This window comes from Eretmochelys imbricata, chromosome 25 (genome assembly GCF_965152235.1).
Source record: "Eretmochelys imbricata isolate rEreImb1 chromosome 25, rEreImb1.hap1, whole genome shotgun sequence".
In the NCBI taxonomy this organism is placed as follows: Eukaryota; Metazoa; Chordata; order Testudines; family Cheloniidae; genus Eretmochelys; species Eretmochelys imbricata.
Genome location: NC_135596.1, coordinates 15392951 through 15417216, shown reverse-complemented (window position 1 = coordinate 15417216; position 24266 = coordinate 15392951). Strand labels below are relative to the sequence as shown.

Genomic DNA, 24266 nt, shown 5'->3' with positions numbered 1-24266 from the left:
GAGAGTCCATTTTACTGAACACCAAGGTCACAACAGAAAATAAAATTAGAAATCTCTAACTTCTGGGAAGGGCTCCAAAGGCAGGAGGTGCTTTACTTCACCCCAAAGGGTCATTCTGAATTTTACACAAGATATGAATCCCACTGGAGCCTTTCACCCACACCTTGGGTCACAAAGTAAATTACAAATCTCTGCAACTATCTACTTCCTGAACCCCTAAAGGTTAGGGGACTTTTTTATATTTAAACTTGAATTTCTTTACTGCAACTGGAAATCCTGATCCCTTCAACTCTGCTACATCAAAACCACATCAGGTTCTTTCAATTATTAATGCAATAAACAACACGCGAATAATAACCAAACTGCTAATCTCACCCCATCTCCACGTCAGTGTCAGTTTCTTTCTCCTCGTCCCTTCTTTGATTGCCTTAGATTCACTCCACGTTTTTATTTATATTTTCCTTCCTCTTTCTCTCTCTCTTTTTCTCCGGATCCGGATGCTCTTTAAATTTCCTCCGGAATTTCACTCTGAAATCCGCTAGTTTTGTTGTTTGTTCAAAAATGACCTATAATCCCAAAGCATGCGTGGGAGGGGCAAGGGGGGAGAGCTAGGGCAACCTTCCCGGTTGGGGGTTCTCCCCACCAAGAGCTGCAGCCCAGAGGATCCTGGAGAGAACTTTGGAGCACACTTTGCTACAGAAATGTTGCAGTCTCCGGCAGGCAGTTTCTCCTCGCTCTTGCTCACAGGATCCCTTTTCCCATTCAGTATGGGCAGCAGCCACAAGATTATTTGCTCCTTTTGCAAGCCCTTTGCAACAATGCAGACTGCTCCCTGTTATTCCAGTGATTGAGATGCCCTGGAAGTTTTTTCCACAGCCCAAAAAGTAAAGCTGCCTCCACAGTTTGTTCCTCTTGGTCGCGATTTCTTTGTTCTCTCTCTCATTTTTTTTTATCAGCTTCCTTCCTCTGCCAACTGCCCCATCTCGGTCACATTTCTCTTTTCTTTCTCCTCACTTTATTTCCAATGGGTTCCATCTGGCTCAGAGGCACCATCTGCTGGGCACAGCCGCACTCTGCATCCACTGCAACACCAAGCTGCTAGATACCACCCCGCGCAAAGATGTCCCAACCCCACTTCCTACCTCCTCCATTCCTGGACTTTCTTATGCTGTCATCTAATATATAAAGGCTCTGGGTCTGTCTAGATTAGGATCAAAGCTGCTTGATCAGCTAGTCCATGTTAAAATGCAATTTACCCTTTCTACACTAACATTTTAAAACAGGGGTTGGCACCATCATGTTGTGCGATGGACACCTGACAAAATTACCAGACGTAGTGACGGACATTGGTGGGGGGTTATGTCATTCAGTCATTCAATTTTTTTGAAAAATTACCACAGACCTCAAAATTTTTACCACGAACACGTTGCTGACCCCTGTTTTAAAACATGTTGGTTAACATTTAAAAAACCAAACCCCACATCTTTTATCTAAATCTAGCCAGAACCTTTCAGAAAGACAGAGCCTGATCCCTCTATTGCCCTGTTCCTTGCGCCTTTATCTATAGCTGTGCAGAGCGAGTGTGAAACACTAACATTTTTGATCTGCTCACATTTTACATCCACTTTGCACAGGTGAAAATAGCTGAACTAGGTTTGAAGCAGTGGAGAATGAGGCCCCTAGAGAAGATGTATGAATAAAGGGAAGGTTGGATGGATAAACACACCAGAATCTAGAGATGGGGACAGACACACAAACAGAAGCACTAGGATCTAGGGATGGAAATAGATTAGACAATATTAAAGAAAATATATCTTCATGCATATAGCTGGTAGCTTAGCAGTTGCAGTATATATACTTATTATGATAATACTCAAGTTCCCAATCAGAACTGGAGCCCCATTGTGCTGGGTGCTGTTCAAACACAATGGGCCAGACCCTTCCCAGCTGAAAGTCCACTGACTTCCCCAGCATTACACCAGGGATGAACTTAGCCCTACATAGTTGGATGACCTGCACCTTGTGCAATCATTTGTGCCAGTGCAGAATGCAAAGTGCTACCAGATTAGAAGAGCAGCATTTTACATTCCCTTTGCTCAGCTGCAAATGATGAGACACAGAGCGGAGCAACACAAGATCAGGCCCTAAATATTTGTCTCCAAGTTATTGATAAAGAACACGTAGCTAAGTCTTCACTCCCACTTATGTCAGCAAAACGTGCGTCGCTCAGGGGTGTGAGCATTCCAACCCCTCCCCCGCCCCGAGTGACATAAATTACACCAACGTAAGCGCTAGCGTGCACAGCGCTCCACCACCATCGCTCCTGCCGCTCGCGGAGCTGGTTATTTGATGCCGATGGCAGAGCTCTCTCCCGTCCCCACAGAGTGTCTTCACCACCCGGGGTGCGCCGCTGCAATGCTGTACGTGTAGAGACTGGAGGGCACTCATAGGAAGCATTCGGCCTGCAGTACAAACAGGCCCCTGCTGCAAACCGCACCGTCTTTCTGTCATAGGGACCAAAAATAAATAAATAAATCACATCTCGCCTTGAACAGTATCAGCTACATTTGAGGTGGGGGGGGGGGGGAAATCAATGGTCTGTTTCAGATACTTTTGCACATTAAATGCTGGCAGCTACATTTGCACCTGGGTCTGAGAGTGTGAGCACATGCACTCACTAGAGCAGGCAACAGTTGTGCAAGTGCTCACGTTCACATTCCTAGCAATGCACTTGGGCCTGCAACAGGACCATATGCCAGGGCTTCTCCCCATCCCCACGAACACAGCTCTGCCAATGTGCTTCCGTCTTGATTTATAGCGGTACTAGTCACAGGCCTGCCACAAACAGCACTGCCCCTCTGCCTCAACCCCCACTAGTCTAATGCCCGGCCTCGCCTGAACGGACTGCCAGTGGTGTTCAATTGTGTGGCTACTGGAGGAGTCCAGTCTCATTTTTTGCCTCTGATTTATTAGGTCACCTGCATTAATAAGGAATTTCCCCAAGAGAGTTTGGCATTAATTCCAGCCAGTTCTGCACATTAACTTTTCCATGCCCTATTAACTTCTGGGCACTACAGGCTTGCACTACAAAGTTAAGGTATGCCCATGTTCAAGGAATTGCAGAGGTAGCATCCATTCTTTTAGCAGTTTTCAGATGGAGCTTCTATAAAAATGACAAACATGAGGTTTCCCCTAGCTAAGACTGTAAGCTCTTTGGGGCACTTGACTTCTTGTTATATTAGTGTAGAGTGCCTAGCGTTACAGGGCCTGGTGCCTGACTCAGACCTTTAGATGCTGCAACAGTCCTGCTGCTCCTCCCCATCCTCTGTCTATTGGGGTATCCCCTCCACATGTGTTTCACAGTATACACAGAAGGGAAATAGATCTAAAATCCTCATCCTGTGTCAGCAGCGTTAACAGTGCTGGGAACCCCTAATGCCAGTGTTTTAACCATCATGGCAGCTCCGGCTAGACCTTTACTGAGAAAGGTGAGATGATGCAGCAGCGGCAGCCAATGACCCATCTATTCCAGAGGTCCTAGCATTGACACCGGTGGAGCTAAACAAGTGTTAGAAATGATGGGAACATTTTGAAATTTCTCAAGTGGACACTGGGACATAGTCAGAAAGGCCACGGCAACAGGTGAAAACAGCCTCTGATGCTTCTCTAACTTGAGCTGGCAGACAAACCTGCAGCTCCAGGACTGCCTCCTCTCCCAGGCCCAGAGCCAAGTTCAATGCTAGGACAGAGATGAATTAGGTCCTTACTCCTTCTGCTCCATTTTCTCTGTCCTTCATACGCACAACCTGGCCACCAATGACAAAGGGACTAAAATAAACCACACTGAAGACTCTGCTGAAAGTAGGACACACAATATCTTTCATATTGACCTGCTAACAGTGGGTTATCTATGGCTAGAATATTCTTAGAAGCTAATTATTTTACATGTTAAAATTAGGGTAATTAGATCAGCAGGAATTGCACTAAAATCAGGTGTTAGTAACCTTATGAGGATGTCCTTTAACAGGGTTTTTGTTCCATTTGTCCCTTCTCCCTCTGAGGGAGGACAGTTATTGTCTCCTGCCCTCCAGAAGAGAAAAGAAATGAGATATTGTGATCCCCCCCATGTCATTAGTTACACAGCTATTGTCACGTTTGCACCATTAATCTTCCTACAGCTCTTTGAACAGTGGTTCAGAACACAGACTAGAGCACACAACAGATCATTGCCTAAAGAATATTCTTAATGGCAGTATAATCCCTTTCAAATCACATTCACTGGCCAAGATACACACCTTAGAACTATCTCTTTGCATTTCATTGATACAACAGGTGATTGCAGTCAGAGAGGCCTTAGCATTATGGTTTCGCAGCAGCTCTTCAGCCTTTTCATTTTCAGCTGTACATTTTTAATGTAAAATCTTCTTCTCCTCACTCTCCAACCCCATTACTTGATCCTGCTAGAAAGGCTGATGGCTATTCCCACCTTTAGCTCTTTCCATGAAAAGTGCAAATGGTTATTAATTAGCATCTGCAAAACTGCCAAATATAGAGATCTGGGAACATGAGCATTGCTGGGTGTTTAGTATGTTTCAACAGCAGGCCACAATTTGTCTGACATTTGCATATAACAGTATACAAGAGGCTCTTGTTGTAAAACAAACGTTTTTAAGGAATAAAAGATGCATTCAAAAGGAGAGATTGGCACTCTATTTTAGTGTAAAAACACTTTAACCAACAGTGTGAAGAAACCATTAAACAACAACTGATTTGGTCTTTTCTCTATTGGTCATTATACTGCAATCATCCTGGTTTCTGAGCATCTTTTTCAATTATCTTTTTAAAGCAAGCGTGGTGGGGTGGCAGGAAAGTGCTCCTGCCCAGGAGAGTCAGGTTCAAAGCAGGCCTGGAAACTTCTGCTTCTAAGGCTACTTGGGAACTGGAGAAAGCAAACTGTACGTGTTTGGGAGAGGAGAGAAGGAAGCAGTGGAATCCACTCATTCTCTGCATGCCTCTGGCACTACACATGGAGAGAGGCAGAACAGCTCTTTGTTTGGGGATTTTAATACTGGAGAACCTAGGCTGCTCTCCAAAGAAGGAGATGGAGACTATTTCAGGCGAATATATAGGGTATTCAAAGATATTTAACAAACAGGGTTATGGTAACCTGGATTTTGGCCATGCTCTGAGGTAATATATTTGCATCAGCTATGCAGTACATGAACTGGGGCATGAGGCTGTTTATGACAGGGAGAGATATCTTGAAAGAAGGTAATTAAAATACATTAGGAACTTAAGTTAATGTGTGTACAATGCCTTGAAGATTTAAAGACCTAAGAAGAGAGAGACGGAGGCTTTGTGGTCAGTGGTGTGAGCACAGGATTAGCTAGGAATTTATAATCTCTAATCCACAGATCTGACACTGATTCCATCTGTGTCCATGAGCATGTCCTTTAATCTCATTCGTACAATGGGGATAATACCTACTTCACAGGGACACTGGAAGACTTAATAAGGTGGTATTCGTAGAGTAAATAGACACCCTCTGAAGGTGAAAAGCACTATTTAAATGCTAAAGATTATTAACAGCTCCGATGAAGGGAGCTGTAGTTTACGAAAGCTTATGCTCAAATAAATTTGTTAGTCTCTAAGGTGCCACAAGTCCTCCTTTTCTTTTTGAAGTTTTAATGTCTATAATGGTGCAGCAACACACAGTGTTACAAAAAAGGAGCTCAATACCAACTTTTAACAAATGTTTATTCTTGCAACACATATTAAAAAAAATAACAAAAACTGATGTAACTATCTTTTTGAAAAGCAGCAACTGGAAATGAATTTATGTTTAGACTGCTTGGCTCACTAGATTTGGGCTTGTGATTCCTACTAAAACTTTACATTCCACATTCCTCAATAGGAAACATTGTCTCATCCTCAACCAAACAGCTTTGTGAGCTGCAAGTCCCAGACCTCTTTGTGAGACTTGTGTTGTGTTGTACATTAGCGCTGCATTCCTCTTCTGAGGGAGAGCTCACAAGCGGTACTGATTCATTAACAGTGGAGGTGTTCGTTCGCGTGGCTGAACTTTTCCTCACAGCACCCGACCCCTCTGTAGCCAATGTTGGACCTGGCAAACAATCTGCATTTGCTGTTTTTGAGCTTCTTTCTCTGCTCTTCCAAGGCACAGACAGATGGCCTTTGCAAAAGTTCCAAACCAGCAAGGAAGAAAAAAGGAGTGCAAATCCAGCTCCGAAGAGTTTTAAAATAAGCTTCTCTTTTTGGTCTTCCAGGGATTTTTGTTTTGCTGGGTCAGTCAGCAAGGAAGATGATACCAAAGATTTAACCTTCAGAGTTGTGTCTGCATTTGGTTGATTTGTGGTGTAATTCTTAGTAATAATGAAAACGCTGTCCTTTTGGGTATACAGAACGTAGCTAGCCACAGTAATAGGGAATTCTTTCCCATTAGCTCTCTCTACAGAATGGCAGTCATAAAATCCAGCATCAGCCACGGTCACATTAAATATGACTATTCCTCCATCATAAAGCAGGTATTTAGAATCTTCTGCCTGAAGACTGCTCCCATTGAACTTCCACACCATCCTAGCCAGGTTGGACATGGGTGCACATTTAAGATGAACACTGTTGCCAATAATAACGGGACAATTTCTGACATTATTTCCTGAAATTGTGAAGGGTGGTTTAATTAAAAACAATGAAGCCTTAGTTTAACCTGCCTGGCCAAATATATGTTCAAAGAAACATCACGATTAATTAAGGAACATGACTCAAAGGACCGTGAGTGTTTTAAGGTGTGTTAATAAACTAGAGAAATCGACAGATTTAACTGTCTCCTCCCATCTGCTAAAAGGGCATGATAGCACAGATTGATTCTGGCTGGCCTTATTCCCAGTGATATCTAACAGTCTGAATATGGGCTGGAATTCAGGAACTTGAGTTTAAATTCTCACTTTGCCACAGACTAACACAGTATGTAGCTTTGAGTAAATCTCTTCACCTTTCTGTGCCTCAATTTCTACACCCAATTTGCACACTTGCTATTCTATCGTCACAGAGCAGTTGTGAGGATTAGATATTGCTTGGACACGGCTTTGAGGATACAAATGCTTTCGACTTTACCACATTACACTCATGACCTATAATCTGCAATAGCTGACTCTTAGTTTTCAGTGCAGTTTAAGATTAAAGTCCCTAATCCTGCAAACATTTAAAAATTAAAAATGTTTTAAAAATTAATCACAAATTCATATTTTAAAATGTCTCTCTCTGAACCAGCAGGTTTTTTTTAAATAGTTGACTATTTGAGTTGTATTTCTGCAGAGAAATACCAAATGTCAGTCACAGTGACAGAGTTAACAGGACTTCTTATGTTCCACGTGACTTCTGTAGTATGGGAAGAAACATACCAACAGCCTCAAAAGTCATGGCTCACATTTTCTGCTTCTCATGAGATTAGTGGTTTCAGTCTGAACTAGAATATCCTGACCCCAAGTTCAAAACCTTTAAGAACAAGCCAAATCAGCTCAGCATTTTCTTGTCAAAAATCAATATAGTTTTTACCCCTGTTGTATTTTAATTTAGCTAAAATTCAGGCATTTCAATGACCACAGATATATGACCCACATGCTAGAATTATTTTAATTTTGTACTATATTTCAACAATATTTTGTTAAAGATAAACGTTCACTTACCTACTTTAGGACATCTGGAAGCATCACCATTTTTAACACTCTGAATTAAATCCCTGGAGGAAGAGAGAGATGAATAAAAGAAATACACCATGAAGGCATGTAAAAAATGTTCAAACTTTCAGGACATTAGCTATAGAATGCATCCTGGTTTTGTTACATTTTACTGACTTGTAGAACTGAATTTAAAAAGCAAGATAAATATCATCTCCGGTATGGACCTCAAGCAATATCTTTGGACTTACTTCAAGGCTCCTGTTTGATTAGCCACGAGAACACACTTCTCAAAAGACTCAGACCATGCACAGTAAGGATCCCTTGCCAAAACACAATCCAAGCAGTGTTTATATCGGCTGCATACTGAAACAGGGAGTTGTACCACTTGGGATGGAGACCCTACATACAGCAGGCCCTAGAAATGCAGTATTGAGCTGTTATTTTATAGTACTGTGAGAGTTTTTAAACTTTATGGCATGCGGACAGCAACTTCTGTGATTTGACAATAAATCAACTATATACTTTGAAATAATAGATTACTAATAAAAGAGCATGTGAATATACATAGTGCTTTGCAGAACAAACGAAAAGACAAGATTCCTGGCCTGAAGAGATTACAGTCTTTATGAAAACTTTGGGAATTGCTTTTGACTAAAAGTGATATAAATTGCCAAATGTGTGTTTGAAAGTTTGTTTCAGTTATATTAGAATGCAAAAGAATCTACTTCCACAGACAAAATCTCACATATGCTTTTATTATTAATCAGTGTGATGCTAGAGAAGAGTATGTAGTATACACATAACATTGAAAATCCAGATGTACAGTGTAAAAAGAGGAAGGCCTGAAGCATACCATTACACCAATCCCTTTGCATATGCAGAGACAGAGGATCTACCTTTCTGGAAGACAGTTTGAGAGATTGTACAGGCTCTGGGGATTGAAACAGCTGTATCTCTTCCATAATGAACATTTCCCCGTCACAGTTGAGAGCCTTATGCAAATATCCATTATCTGCATAAAATGAAATGTATTTTTAAAGAGAAACATGTTCAAACATAGCATAACAGCATTTTCACTTCAGTTTTAAAATTCATCAGCCTTTTCTAGAGATTTAGAAAACAAATCTTGAGGACAGGAAATTTCCTTAATGTTCAACAGCAATATTTTCCCCATTCGCTTTCTGGTAAGTAAGTAAGTAATAATTTTTTAAGAAACGGAGCAGTTCCTGATTTTGGAAGATTTCCCCACATTGAGGCTCTTCTGATATGGAAGATTTCCAAACAGATCCTCAATGTCCAACAAAACAAACACACACTTTACCTAGGAACTGGGCTGGAAATTCCAAACTGGAAAGTCAGCTTCTGCACCCCAACCACTTATACAAAAATCTTAACCTTTCCTTCAAGGTATTCATGGCTTTTGGTAATAGCCTTGACCAGAAGTCCCTTCACTCTATGAGAGATTCACCCATGTGCAGAGAGCTAGCAAGTTCTGTGTACCACTTGTGTCCCAGGTAAGGCCCATTTTGCTTGGGAAAGCCTGCATGGGACATTTCCATGACAATTTTTTTGAAAGCCTTGATATATTTTTAAGTGCTACTTTATTCTATATTACAATTGAAAAGTGTTTAAGTAGAAAATAGCTATCATTGCAGACTTCCTGACCAAAACAAAACGAACAGTGAGGTTACAAAGAAAATTATTATTCTGAATAAAGCTAATGATAAGATAGGTTATGAACTATATCTACACAAGCTTTAAAAAGGAAAGAAACAGGCAATAAAACACCATTCATTGAACATTACACTAAGGCCTGGTCTACACTCAAAATTTACATTTATCTAACTGCAAACACAATGGCTTCAATTCAGCAAAGCTCCACTCAAATGCCACTGATTCAAGCATTAAGAGGTTTGCTGAAAGAGGGCCCATAGGATTAAATTTGTCCTCATACAATACACAGTATCTTACACTAGGGAAATAAAGCAGTTCAGCTAGAAACATAACTTGGAGGAAAAAGGAAACTGCAGGTCCATTATATAAAACCCCCTGCCTGGTTGCTGTCTGATACATTACAAAGTGGTAAATTAAGACGAAGGATTTTTGGTGCATTATTAGGAGTCAGGTTTCAGAGTAACAGCCGTGTTAGTCTGTATTCGCAAAAAGAAAAGGAGTACTTGTGGCACCTTAGAGACTAACCAATTTATTTGAGCATGAGCTTTCGTGAGCTACAGCTCACTTCATCAGATGCATACCGTGGAAACTTCCACGGTATGCATCTGATGAAGTGAGCTGTAGCTCACGAAAGCTCATGCTCAAATAAATTGGTTAGTCTCTGAGGTGCCACAAGTACTCCTTTTCTTATTAGGAGTCAGTAGATCGTTTTACTTTTTGAAGGCTCAGAAAAAAATTCTAAAACAAATGCCTCCGTAATAAATCTTTCCCCCCCTCTAAAATAAAACCACTTACCTGTTCCTATAAACAGAACATCATATGTTTTTTTATCTAGGCCAGTGAGTCTGTCTACTACAATCCTGGTATAATTTGAACCTCTTTTCAGTAGCACTGGCCTATCACCAACTGGATTTACAGCATTATCCATTAAAGGGTGGTCTCTAACAAACTGCAGAATTTTATCAGGCAAATCAAGAGAAGTGTTGTATCCAATACTCCGGGCAAAATTATCAATGCACTAGAAACAATGTACAACAAACATGATTACAACCATTTTTATATTCCACCAATTTACAGACAACTGTTACTGTGTACTAAACTTTTAGCTATTTCTACACAACTTCCACAATGGGAATCCATCATTCACTATGAATGGAATTCACCTGGGTGCTGAAGACCTGTATAAGGATAGTCGCACCACCTAAACCTTGTGGTGGAGTTGAGTAGGAGGAGTGCCTTCTCAGGGGGCCTCCACACACACACACAGACCTGACCTGGGATGGGGGAAAGATGTCTCTGTGCTGGCCATAGAACTGCATCTACACTGGCAAAATTTGGACTAGTAATTCTCTAGCAAAAAAGAAAATAAAGAGAACGTTTTCTTTAGAAGAGAATAAATGAGTATTTACAGCACCGGGACGTGGGAGTGGCACTTCTCCCCTGAACACCATCCATTTAACATGGGAATGTTCCACAGTCACTGGTCCTTTATAGTTTCCTTTGGCGAAGACTTCTTGAACAGTTTTCATACTGAATGCACAAACTGCAGAAATATCCAACCTTCCCCTTGAAGGTGAAAAAGAAGGAAGAGAAAATGTGAGTGAGTTATTTTGCCCTTACAGAAGGGAAGGCTGTAAAAACAACTTGCTTTTCATAGTGCATGTTGCTATTTGCTCTTTAGGGTTAGTGAATATATATCCATAAATAGTGTCAATCACTGTTCTTGTGATTTACTGAGAAAGGCTTAGGAAAAAAAGACACTGTGTAAGGGATTATATTAAAAATATGTATTTTGTTAAAAATCAAGTAATATTCTCCAAATAAATAAAAACAGCCTAGGGGATGTACATCTTAAGACTAGTTCTTTACACTTCAAAGATAAATCAGGTGACAGCAAGCAGACAGGTCTAAGCATCGTGGTTAGTCAGTTTCTCACTTTCTGCTCTCCACTTTTTATATATAATTCTCTCCTTCCCAAACCCCATTATTTCGTCCTGTTAGAAAGTATGTCTTTCCCCTTTGCATCCAGTCTTAAATCTGAAATTAAGTCTGAAAGGTTAAATGGATTACAAGTGAATTGGGGGCTTTGGGTCAGGTTCTTGACTCAGTAATACTGGTGTAAATCCAGAGAGACTCCAGTTACTTGAGTTACTCTGGATTTACACGGATGTAACTGAAAGCAGAATGTGGCCCCCTCTCTAACCTATGCAGAAGATGCTCATAGCTATACTAACCCTTGAGAAAACAGACTAGGTAAATAGAGAGAGTCTTCAGCATCATGGATTTCAAGTGAGAAGTGACTGTTTCCACAATCAGAGTATGAAATTTAATATGAGCCCTTGCAGAATCCCACTTATGCACATTATGGGCCAAAATCTGTGGTGATGTGAATGGTGGTGTAAATTATACAGTAGGCATAAACTGATACAGCGGCAAAGTAATGCAACTTCCACTGATCTGGATATAAATCTCAGGGTTTTGATGCCTTTACAAACCACCAAAGCTACCTTTTCATGATTATTTTGCCAGTGGTACCCTCTGATATGCATAGTTCTGCTGCTGGTACATTTTGTCTGCGTCCCTTTATTAATTAATTAATTATATTATATTATAGAACACACACACACACAGAGTAAGATCAAATTCATCAGCAGTAAAAGCATAGCTTGGAGTCCTGTTTTTATTTTCAGAAAGTACTAGATTAGACAAGTGGGCTTTGACAGATGCTGCATTTGGAAGAAGAGTACTTCAACTTGCAGTGGTTTCCTCTCATGAGGGTACTGCTTATCCTGAATCTTGGAAGGACAGCTGTTTCATTTGGTAGATGAAACAACAAAGGAAGAAGTCAGGGTTTTGCTCTACCTAAGTGATAAGCAATGTCAATTTAAGTTTAGTTAGTTTTAATTTTTCCACCAGCCTGACGGAAAAAGCATAACTCAAGTGTCTGGACTGGCAAAGCTCTTGGCTAGTCTTCAACTAAAAGCTTTAGCCCAGAGGTTGAAAACACCTAGCTTCAGCAAATGGCAGTGTTGGCTCAGTCAGATCAAACTAAACAAGTCTGTTCCATTTAAATATGTGCAATAAATGATTAATTCTTACTCTGAGTCCCTGACAAATGGCTGCAATCAGGCCATTAACACTAAAGTGAGAGCTCAATTCTGAATTCTGAGATTAATCTGCATTCATTAGAGACAAGTTACCATTGGAAGGAAGGCAGTGAACATATAGACCCTGGAATGGCTACTTCACCAGCTGGAAGCGATAGATATAAACCTAGGATATAAATAACTAGGACTGGCTAAATAGCTACATTATTTGTAATTATTTACTTTAGTATTAGTATTACAGTATTGTCTACTCTAGAAGGCTCAACCAAAATCAGGGTCACACTGTGCTATGCACTGTACAAACACACAGTGAAAGACAACGCCTACCCCAAAGAGTTCACAGTCTATATGAAGGGTTCACAACTAATCCAAATTCACATAAACTTGGTTGTAACAAGAGACAAAAAGTTTAGAAGCTCTACAACAGAGGATGGATTTGAATTTATTGTTGATTCTGGTGATAATAGTAACCTTCAGGTACTTTCATAATCTGTTTATTATTATATTAATTATTATAATATAATTTCCTCATATAATAAAAACAAAAAGAAAGAGAGAAGATTATATCTTCAATTAAATCAATTTCCAAATGCAGTTTGACTTGATAGGGGATGGAGATGAAAAACATAAACAAACAGTTTTAGCTTCTATGATGCAAATAACTAAACAATGCACCTCAAAGCGACAGGCAAAAATGTTATTTACCTTTACCGTAACTGGAGTTCTTTGAGATGTGTTGTCCATGTATATTCCACTCTCGGTGTGCACATGCCCCATGTGCTCAAGACCGGAGCCTTTTGGCCACAAGTGTCTGTTGGAGCCATACATGGGGAAGACATAAAGAGTGGAACGGACCCAACTGCCATTCATTTCCATCGCCATAGCAGAATCCAGGTGTTATAGCACTCCCCAATAGCAGGGAAGGAGGGCAGATTGTAGAGTATATATGGGGACACCACATCTTTAAAAACTCCAGTTACTGTAAAGGTAAGTAACTTTTCTATCTTCTCTGAGTGCTTGTCCATATATATTCCACTCTTGGTGACTCTGGAACAGTGACCTGATATAAAGAGGCAGATGCTTGAAGTCTACTTGGACAAAGATTGCAGTACAGCTCTACCAAAAGAAGCATCAGATCTTGATGCTTCCTCCATGTTGGAATTGCTGCCTTTTATGAGAGGCAATACTTAAAATCGAATGACTCAGAATGGGACATCTCCAAGCCACAGTACCAAGAAAATGAGGAAATGAAACAGCAAATAAGGCAGATAAAAACTCCCTAAACTACCCAAAGTTTTCCAACAGGCAACTATATAGACAATTAAGTAAAGATTAGGAAAAAGCAATGCATCAAGACATGGACACTGGGGAGCTCTCTTTCCCCGCCATGGGTAATGAGAAGGAACTGAATGGCGGTTGGCCTGCTCTGACCTTTATGCTCTCACTATGTGAGTATGAAGACAGGCATAGCCCATGCACAACTCCAACAGACACTGCTGGCCAAAAGACACTGACCTGGAGTGCATGGGGGCACTAAGAGTGGAATATATATATAGACAAGCACTCCAAGAAGAACTTTCTTATAGAATGAACCACAATAGAAAAGCTTTGCTTAGGGGCTGAATCTAATGCAGCAGCAATTCATGTACCAGAAAGCTTTTACATTTAGGTTTACAAAATATCTGAAAACAATTCAGATACACAAACCCAACCTCTGCTTTGAAAAACTACTTCAAAATGTTAGTAATAGATGCATTTCTTGTATCTTACCATTGTTGAGTAAAAATCCCATAAAACATGCTTTCCCGCCAGTCTGCTCTCTTAAGTAAAAAGACATCCTGAACAATATTAAACTGGAAATTTGATTCTGGAACGGAACAGGTAAGTCTGGATTTTAAAAATGATGTCCATCTTTTCTGCAATATGCGTTTTCCACCAAGATCACCCTGTATGAAGGGAAAAAGTGTCATCACTTTAGAGTTTATAGAGCAGGCTGATTTCACTCACATAAACAGACTTGGTAGCACTGTCACACAAGGGCTTGTTCTGACTTCCTATGCAAATCTGAATTTTCAAAGCCAAAAGATTTGAATGTTATAGGGAGGTTTGAAGAGTCTGGAAGGAGGAAGAAGTAAGTTCAATTTTAGAAGCCTGGCAGTAGAATTTTAATTGGAAAGATGGACAATGCAGATGGAACCATGTTTGCTCATTCTGCCATGAAGCTCTATCTAAACTACTTACATACTTTAAACAAAATTACTATAATACAAATACTAACTTTGCAGACACGAGCAATTCTTGACACCAGGAGTTTGTCATAGAATTCAAATTCAACAGCTGTTTCAGTGAAGAACACATAAATTTTATCATCATCTCCATCTGGATTAGATTCACTTTCCTGCACCATATCCATATAGACAAAGCTGGGCTCTGGAATAAATAAACACACATAATGCAACAGTTTTTTTCTAATGTAGAGAACAAAAGGCAATGAAATACCATACATATCAAAAGTTATTTTTTTTTAAAAAACTGTAGTAAAATAATGTTTTCTTAGAACAGTGGGAAAGGAAAGGACTGGAAAGAGCTTATGAGTTAGTACACAATTTTAAAAAAAAAATCTATGAAAGGGTTAAAAAATATGTTTACATAAATGAAAATGGACTACTAATTGCCTCTTCACCATAGTCCTTAATTATAAGATCACTTTTATCTTTAGTCCTCAATTTAGGAGCTTGCTTTTTCTGGACATAGCAAAATCAATAAATATTAATTTCAGACAGACAGAAGTACACAGATGCCTAGATAAACCTTTTGCAGGAGATGAAATTTACTACCACCAATGCTAAATGAGAACCTTTTACATTTCATAAAGTAAAGATTTATGGACAAGTTTAATGCTCATCTATCTCCCTTCCAATTTTATGCAGAATAAGGTTTGCATGGAGAGAGGAACCATTTTATGGACAATAAAGGGGCCTAAAGAAGTAAAAAAGCAACACTCCACAAAAGCGAGCATGCCTAGAATAGGTTTTGTGTTTACAGACCCTGCAATACAGACATGCAAGATGAAGTGAGTTAAAGATGGGAGTGACAGACTTAATACTGAAGAAACTATGAAATTCAAAGTCAACATCTGACTTTTTTAGCAATTTATTTGTCTTTAAGTTTAGGACCTGAATAAAAGTTGATATAATAAACTGTAGCAATTCCTACAAAGATGCCTTAAGATCTATGGTGTTTACTAATAACAGGACTAGAGAAATATTGAAATCCATTACTGATGCTTGTCTATTTGCATTTTGTTTGCCTCTCCTATATTAATTAGTGGAGTCTAGCATGCCATGGAAGGTGGTTAGAAAAAAGCTGCACCAACCAGTTTTTGCTTGGCACACTGTTCACAGTGTGAAGCACTTGTTACTGTGTATAAGATATAAATTTTATCTGAAATACACACACACACACACAATCTGTTTTGCTAAATCTACTGCTGCCTGTGCTTATCAAAGAGGGTTGTTAGTTACAATACTGACAGAACTGGGATGAGATCCTAAACCAGCCTCTGCTTTATTGTGATACTTATTCAGTAACCAACAAATGTTACAGGTGTTAACATATTAAAAAGTTTCATAATAAAATAAAATTCAACTGAATTTTATACCAGTATTGAGAAAGACTGAAAATAATTATGATCTAACATTTGGCTCCCATGCTTCCAGAGTCATAAACTATGTCACTTTTCAGCAGGCATCTTAAAAATGGCAGCTGCATTTAAAAACAAAGATTTAAATTACATGTCACTGTTTATATATGGCGAGGGGGAGTATCCCACATTAGACTTTCAGAACTCTGCACTGGGAAGAAACATGGGTGCAGTTCTTAATTTTGAGTTAAAAAAATCAAGCAAGATGGAATATTTTCCCTGCAGGGGCTAAAATAGGTATAAAAACATCTTACCATTTAGCCAAGATGCTTTAAACTCTGTCCTTAGATGGTTTCTCAAACTGCGAAGTATAATAGGTTCAGTGCCCAAGAAGTTGTTTGAAGTGGCTGAATAAAATGCACTATCTGTGAAGAGTTTAAAGAAATAAAGGTACAAAAAATACTTTTTTTTACAATGCAAAGGAATGGTCATAAGTTATATGTATTTATCACATGCAAATGTTTATAGCAAAAGTAACCTGAGGAGCAGGTATAGCTATGATTTTACCTGCTGAAAAGTCTAGGCTGCTGGTCTTGCAAGGTGCTGAACACCCTCAGTTCCTACAGAATTGATTAGGAGTTGAGTCCAAGCAGCACCATGCAGAATTAGGTCTGTAAGAGCGTAAGATGTTGGGGCAGAAAGGTATTTTGATGGCTTTGTAGACATTTGTCTAAAATGAATCAAGGCTCAACTAGCTGGAAGTTACATGTGGCTTGTAACTGAAAATCTCTAAATGTGAAACTTTTATACATTGATATTGTTCAGAGTATCTGTAGGCCCCTAGAGTGGACCTTAAGAAGAGTTAACAGGAAAATGTGAAGAACATTGCTGTGTGAGCTCTATATTTATCCTCATCACCATTTAGAATGAATCATAGACAACTATGTACACCAGACATCAGTCCTGTTAGGCAGCTTGTTTTCTTAAGAAACAGCCAAATATCCCCAAAACCTATCAAGTATAAATCTGTTTTATCATTATTTGAAGGTCACCTCTTTTTAAGCAACTTTATGTCAGTCCCTTGAGCAGTCTGTTAAAAACAGATTTCACTCTGAATTTGTGCATAGGTCCAAAATGGGTGACATGGAGAGGATGCAACATGAATTTAAAGTTCCAGTAAGATCAAAGGATAAATATATGAATACTTTAAGAACATGGTTTAATAGGCAAAGGACAAAACAGACAATGAATGTTTGAAAGTCAACAATTGCTAGGTGGACTCTCAGAGAAGTGACCCAGACGACCACTCTGGTAATCTCAAATGTTGCTAAGAGACATTGAATTCATTCATTCATTCATTCATTCAAGGGTAGTTTTTGCACAAGGAAGAAAATCTTTTCCATGTGGCTTTCTGAAAGATTGCCCAGTGCCTGTATGACCTTCAAACATCTGAAACCTAAGAAATTCAAGAGTAAGCAGCTAGATTCAAGGATATCAGATATGGATGCAAGAGTCATACTAAGAAAATCATTAGCAATTAATCTTTCTGAAAAAGTCCCTATCAATGAGCCAGCAGAGGCCAAAAAGGAGATACATATAGCAATGCACTAAAAACAGCTCCATTTAGTTTTTCATATAATAGTTTAATCTGTGTTCTCTTCCAACTTTTAAACAACAGATCAGAGGTTAACACTTCATGAACATGCACAGACATCAAATTAGGATCATAGTAGTTGACAGTTGTGATTAGCTGTGAAAAATGATTTAGTCTTACACGGAATTCCCAAAACATACCAACTAACAGAGAAGCATACTTCAGAGTAGGTTCAAAAGGACATCTTCCTCTGCTTTCTTCGGCTTTCCCTTGCAGATGAATATCTGTGCTGTTGATGACCTGTTGTAAACAATCATTCTATCAAGCTGAAAGCAAGAATCACATCTGATAAAATAAAATGATTAACAATTTATTTTAAAAGAGAATAATCATGGAGCGAATATGGAAATTTGAGTATTTGTACAAATAGAAATGTATCCAGTCTATTTTTTCTGGGCTTCTTTGTTTTTAATTAACTACTATGAAAACTCCTCTTTCAATTAATTGGCCACTGTTGAAACACCCTGCCCAGAGTCGGAGTTTAAATCTGCTGAGATTATGTGGAGGATAAGAAACCAAGTAAATACATTTTGGTTTGGAAAATGTATTTCTTTTTACAATGCATGCTCTTCTACTGGGAGTAACACTGCAAATTCTCTAAAATCTGGTACAAGTGCCACCTCAGCGAAGCTCTCAGTCTTTATAAGTTGCCTGCTATGTGAGAAAGTAACTTCAAATATAAAGCTAGGCTCTTATATGTGCATTTGGTGAAAATATAGCATTCATCTGATTTGCAGCCTACTGTCAGCATTTATTAATTATTATTTATATAGCCTGATTGGTGTTCCTGGCACTCAACTGAAATGTAATCCTGTTTTAACTTTTATTTTTAAACAAAATTTGTTCAAAGAAAAACTAGATTAGATGAACAAAGGAAAGAACTAAGAATAGTGAAATATACATACAGTAAGTAAACATGAAAAGCATTCAGAAATACATGCACAGAGATAAGGCAACAAAATAAGAAACGACAATTACTGTTTCCAGAAATAAAACTTTCTAGCAAAAGATGAAAAATACAGAAGTCATAACGCAAGCACTTAATGTTGCTGCTAAATTTGTTTCAGTATGACCAATCATACATTAAAAATAATTAATTTTTTAAATTGAAAATAATTACAATAAAATAATGAATACTAATTTTCCATAGGAACATTACTTGGAAAGGTGCTTAAAGATCTACCATACTATTCAAACAATTATATGCACATGCAGTAAGGGTGTATTTAAGTATATAAAATGCTTACCATGTAATCACAAGCTGGGTAAAATGCATTGGTTCCACAAACATATAAGTTAGTGTCATTTATCTTATGAAGGAGGAGGATGTAGTTTCGGCAATCTACCTGAAACAGAAAAAATAATAGTAAATTTTCATACCATAGCAGCGACTGCATGAAGGCTTCCAGGTGCCTTCACAAAAAGCAAACAAGACCTTAAAACACATAGAATGTGTCCAAATACACTGGACTCAAGCTCAACAGATAAATTAAAGAGTAACACAAATTTTAATACTCAATAATTTTCAATATCAGATCTTAAAAGTAGGTTTACAGAAATTTACAGAAATTACTAATCATGTATATAGTTGTGCAAAGCCCAGACCCAGAAAAGCACGTTAAGAACATCCCACTTGATTTCATTGTCCCAACTGATTTCAGTGTTACTGTCCACATGTAAAAGTGCTTTCCAGAATCAGGGCTTAAATATGCATAGCACTATACAGATAGAGGGTATTGCCAAAGAGACAACAGTCTGAAAATAAATGCAAGACAGAGTGCATGCAGAGTCGGGTGTATCAGAAGTGCAGTCACTGTAAAAGAATAGAAGTTTCAGAACCAGATTCCTATATACTTGCTTCTTGTTTTTAAAAAGCTACTCAACAGGGTAACTTATTTAATAAGTAGGTAGTGAAAACAAACACTTTACCTACTTTGTCCTTTCCTCTGCGAACGCATTCCAATTGTCTATCCCTTGTTGCGAACCAGTCCTCCTGGAACCCAAAATATATCCCATATTTAGCACACTGTGATTTTTGGTCAAAAATTCTTAATGTAAAATCAAAACCAAAATAAATCTACATTTTGGTTTTGCTTTAAGGAGCAAGTCCAGCTGCCACCTCCATGGAGGTTCCCCTAGCAGTGGGGCTGGTATGGTGCCACTGAATGAGGAGATGGGGCTAGATTTAGGGGTTACCCCAGGGGTAAGTGCCCTCAGGAGAACACAGACCCCATGTAAGCAGGGGCTTTCTGATTGGGCAAGGAGTTCCTGGATTTGGTCTTTACTGAAGGTCTTTGGGTTGTCACATGGGACACAAGATGTTAAAAGCACACTTTATAAACGAATTACATCCAATTACATCATTAGAATATTGTAGCGAATGTCACAAAGCACAGGCAGTTTCCCCTATAGACTCTGCAACATGCTCAGCCACACCCAAATCCTGTAAATTGCTGTGCTTGAGCAAATGCCTCACTTTCATTGGGGTTTTGCAGAGGCATGTAGAATTCACCCACGTGGAACAGCTTACAAGATGAGGGCCCCAGTTTGTACAGAAACCCCACAGAATATGCAACTTCCTCCTCAGAAGGCATGTCTTTCACATCGGATTAAATATATATGTCTCATAATATCTTGGTGTTCTTTCACGTCTATTCTTGTAAATTATTTACATAAAAAAATGCCATATCACAAAACAGGTTTCATGAGAGAGGAACCTAAAAGAATCATTAAACCCACTTCATTTGAAGTCAGTGAGAGTTGTGGGTATGCAGCATCTTAAAAATTAAACTATTACAGTCTAAAGGCACAAATCAGTATGATACAGAGCTGTACAACAGAAAAAAATAATACAATGCTATCCAGTAGAGCTAACTCTGAGTGGCTGCAGACTTTATAGATTTGAATGCTTCATGGCACAGTTGTGTCTTCAGTTTCAAAAACAGGAATTACAAAGAGATATGCAGGCAATGACTGATGCATATTACCACCTTGAAAAGAGGTATCTATTTGCCTTGGATTTATGAAAATATTTCAACAAAAATAATAACCGTATCATGTCATTTAGGTCATTGTTCCACATGAGGGCATTGGTGGATTGAGATGCAAACTACAGTCAGAGAGCCAAGAGATTTTAAGTGGTAGTTACTGTGTTGCTAACAGCACCCCTGAGGTTTTATAACCCATAGCTTTATCACTAACTAAAATGACTTGGGTCCTGATCCTGCAAGGACGAGAGTAAATCAACTGAGGTTCTGATCAATCTCATTTCTGAATCAACTCAGTGATGCTCACCACTTTGCAGCACTGAGAAGCTAAACAAACAAAACGGGCCTTACTTTTATTGTCATTACAACATGGGCTCATATGCATTAAACACATTGATCCCAATCCGGCAAACTCTTACTCAAGTGAATAATCCTAAGTAGTCCTACTGCTTTCAACTCTCTACTCGCAGAAGGGCCAGTCACAGGAGTAAGGATTTGGCCTTTGGTCTACATTTTCCCAGATCTGAAAGGTCCATTATCATCACCAAGCACTACACTGAATTTGTAACCTCATTAGTACAGTGACCAATATTCCTACCGGAAAAACTTCACAGAGAGTTGTAATTCTCCAGATCATAGGACTGAACATCTATCTCATACTAGCAGTTGCAAGACATTGCTTTGTTGTCTTTAAAGATCTGAAAATTAAATTATTTCAGAAAAAATATAACCTTAAGCGAGACAGGTTTTTTAAAAAGAAGGGATAAATAGTTGTTCAGCTTACACTGGCTATTTCTCTTGAGATGTCATTCAAGTCAAGTGCAAATATAGCATCTCTAGCTCCGACAAATAAGGTATCAGTTTCTTCACTCACCAAGAGTGTGGAAAAATTGGATAATCCTGGTTTCATAAAAGTTTTTATATTTCCATCTAAAAACATACAAGTTATAAAGTAATTTTAAAAATTATTTGCGACTAAAATACCATTGCCATGAAACAAAAATATCAGACTGAAAAAGGGATAGCAGTGGGACAAAGGCTTATATTTTATTCACATTTTCCAGGATCGTGTTTTAAATAATTTTCAGTTATATACGGATATTTTATTCCCACTGTTATACAGAAAAATAACCAACACAAAATCATTATTAACTGGACACCAAAGTCTCCAGCCACTAGATTCAATGTTAGGGTAAATCACAGCAGAACATGCATACAAGAATCTGGGAGAAAGAGTGACCAATGGTGTTGAAAACTGTGTTGTCTTCAAAATTATCACAAAGGGTTCTTTGCATGAAAAGCAAAACTCTTCTACTTATTAGATCTCACAAGTTAAGTAGATTTGGGATGTGTCAGTACTTGGATGGGGAAATACTAAGGGATGACAAAAGATGTGTTGGTTATGCAGTTGATGGCATTCTTTTCTCTGAGCCTTTGCTGAAAATCAATGCCTCAACTTGGTGTTAGGTGAAACTGTGTTATTGAAAGTACCATGTATTTGTGCGAATACAGACTAACATGGCTGCTACACTGAAACCTGAAAGTACCATCTTTCAGATGACACATGAAGCCTAAAATGTGAAAACCTCTTGTGGGGATTAAAGATAGGAAATCATAACATTCAAGAGATTGGAGTTCATAATACTAGTATCCTGGTCAAAAGCTAACTGAAAATAAAGTAATTGTTTCAGTCAGTCTAGCTGGCAATTCTTACACACCTACCACACAGAGGGAACCCTACTACTCTGCAGCATGTATCTTTAACACAAGAGTTTTATCACACTTACTTTGGTATGTTACTGTTTTTCTGGGAATGCAGCTCAGGATAGAGGCTTCCATCTGTTGCATTAATCCATAAACAAGATAGAGACAGAGGACAGCAGTGGTACCACTCATTTTCAGAAATCCAGTTAGAATATAATCTATCCAGTTTTAATTCCTTGAAATTTGAATATTTACAGTCAGCATTTTCTGCATGGTGCTTGAAAATGTCTTGTTAGGAGGTCTCAGATGTAGATATCTATAGCTTTTAACATTTTATGAAGCTTGTGCAAATCAAAATAGCCCTTTAAATTGTTTTATTTGGAAATAAACTTTTCCACTAACATCCAATAGACATACCCTAAAATTAAAAGCAGTTTAAGATCAATTCAACTGATTACCTTGATTGATTACCTTCAACTGATTAAGCAAAGATCAACTGATTACCTTAGCTTTCATAACAAAAATGTATTCTGCACTCTTACAAGTCTTTTTGTTTGTATTTTACAGCTACCTTGTATATCAGTAGCCATTCCTACCTGACACTAGTCAACCTTTGTCTGTAGGTATGACTGTTTTGATCAGATCTACTGCATCCTGCAATAAGTAGGCACAACAGAGCTAATGTAATAATGCTGTGTGCAGCTTTCATTAGATGATTTTTGCTTTTGTGTGTTTCTGCCTCGGCTGTGTTTCAGGTCTTTGTTCCACAGTGGTAGACTATCTGAATCCATGGTCTCCTTTTGGGAGAGAAAGGATCTGAAATATGTTCTTTTTGCAGTTGTACCAAAGTGAAGGGAAAGGTGTGTGGGTAGCTGGGAAGCAGGGCCGACATTAGATTGCTGGCGCCCAGGCCAGAAACAAAGGAGTCCAAGCCCAAGCCCCGCCGCCCAGGGCTCAAACCAAAGCCTGTTCATCTAACTTAGCTTCACAGGGCCCTTAGCAGCATGGGGCCCCAGGCAATTTCCCCACTTTCTACCCCCTAACGCCATCCCTGGTAGGAGGGCATCACTGGACAGAGCTCAAAAACCTGTGTTGTGTGAAGCCCACAAGGTCTCAGTTACTCAGTTGAAGTTATAACAAATGATCCCAGCCTCCAGTTCCTTCTCCCACCCATTTACTCCTTCACCAGGCACCATGCTGCCCCCGAACGGGTCTCTGGGCTGTGGGAATGACACCAGGATGGGGGCACCTCCAACAAAGGCCAGGGCACGCCGGGGGAGCTCAGCTCTGGCCTTGCCTTCTGGCAACCAGGACACTGCCCGGTGTGTGTGGGGGGCCTTCCCCATCGACCAGCTCCCCGAATCCAACCCCCTTCTATGGCTCTGGGGGGGGGGGGGGGGGGCGGGGGCGGCTGGTAGATGGTAACAGCGCCTCAGTGACTAGCAAATACACAGCAAAGCTGGACCCAATGGAGCCCGCTAGACCCCCTCCCCAGGACCCCAATACCCCCGCCTCAAACCTCCCAGAGCCTCCACACCCCACCCCACCCCACCCCTCCCCTCCCTACAGGAAACCCCAGGACCCCCCCCCATCAGCTCCTCTGCCTCAGGGCCTCCCCCCATCCCCTTCCAGCCCTCAGGGAGCCCCCCCCATCTAGCCCCCCCCCCACTTCACCTCACTCCAGCGCTGGAGCAACACCTCGCGCCCCCCCCCCCCCAACTGCCGCATTACCCGCCAGGAGACGGTTGGCCCCACGCGCCCCAGATTCCCGCGCCGCCCTTCCCCCCCTCGACACCG

General features: G+C 39.6%; 2 protein-coding genes across 6 annotated transcripts in view; both read right to left on the bottom strand.

Moving 5' to 3' along the window:
- HOMER3 (homer scaffold protein 3) overlaps positions 1–1013 on the bottom strand; it is a 32729-nt gene extending 31716 nt beyond the window's left edge. For both annotated transcript variants that reach the window (XM_077842014.1, XM_077842016.1), the window contains exon 1: positions 376–1013. Coding sequence is in view for 1 of the 2 variants with exons in the window: in XM_077842016.1 (XP_077698142.1) it covers positions 376–380 (5 nt within the window). In the remaining variant the exon portion in view is untranslated. The remainder of the gene's footprint in view (positions 1–375) is intronic.
- Positions 1014–5740: 4727 nt separating this feature from the next.
- LOC144280082 (semaphorin-4E-like) lies at positions 5741–23827 on the bottom strand. Of its 4 annotated transcripts, XM_077841805.1 has the most exons (14): positions 22553–23826; positions 21550–21695; positions 19712–19771; positions 19026–19124; positions 17919–18018; positions 16439–16549; positions 14760–14911; positions 14252–14427; positions 10784–10940; positions 10170–10392; positions 8597–8712; positions 7949–8115; positions 7707–7759; positions 5741–6676 (listed from the first exon to the last, which is right to left on the bottom strand). In XM_077841805.1, exons 1-14 carry the CDS (start codon positions 22659–22661, stop codon positions 5892–5894), a joined length of 2454 nt encoding a protein of 817 aa, XP_077697931.1. In that variant the 5' UTR covers positions 22662–23826; the 3' UTR covers positions 5741–5891. The 4 variants fall into 4 exon arrangements, with proteins under 4 accessions (XP_077697931.1, XP_077697932.1, XP_077697934.1 ...); XM_077841806.1 differs by lacking the exon at positions 10170–10392 and having other exon boundaries at positions 10789–10940; XM_077841808.1 differs by having other exon boundaries at positions 19708–19771; positions 21550–23823.
- Positions 23828–24266: the final 439 nt, after the last annotated feature.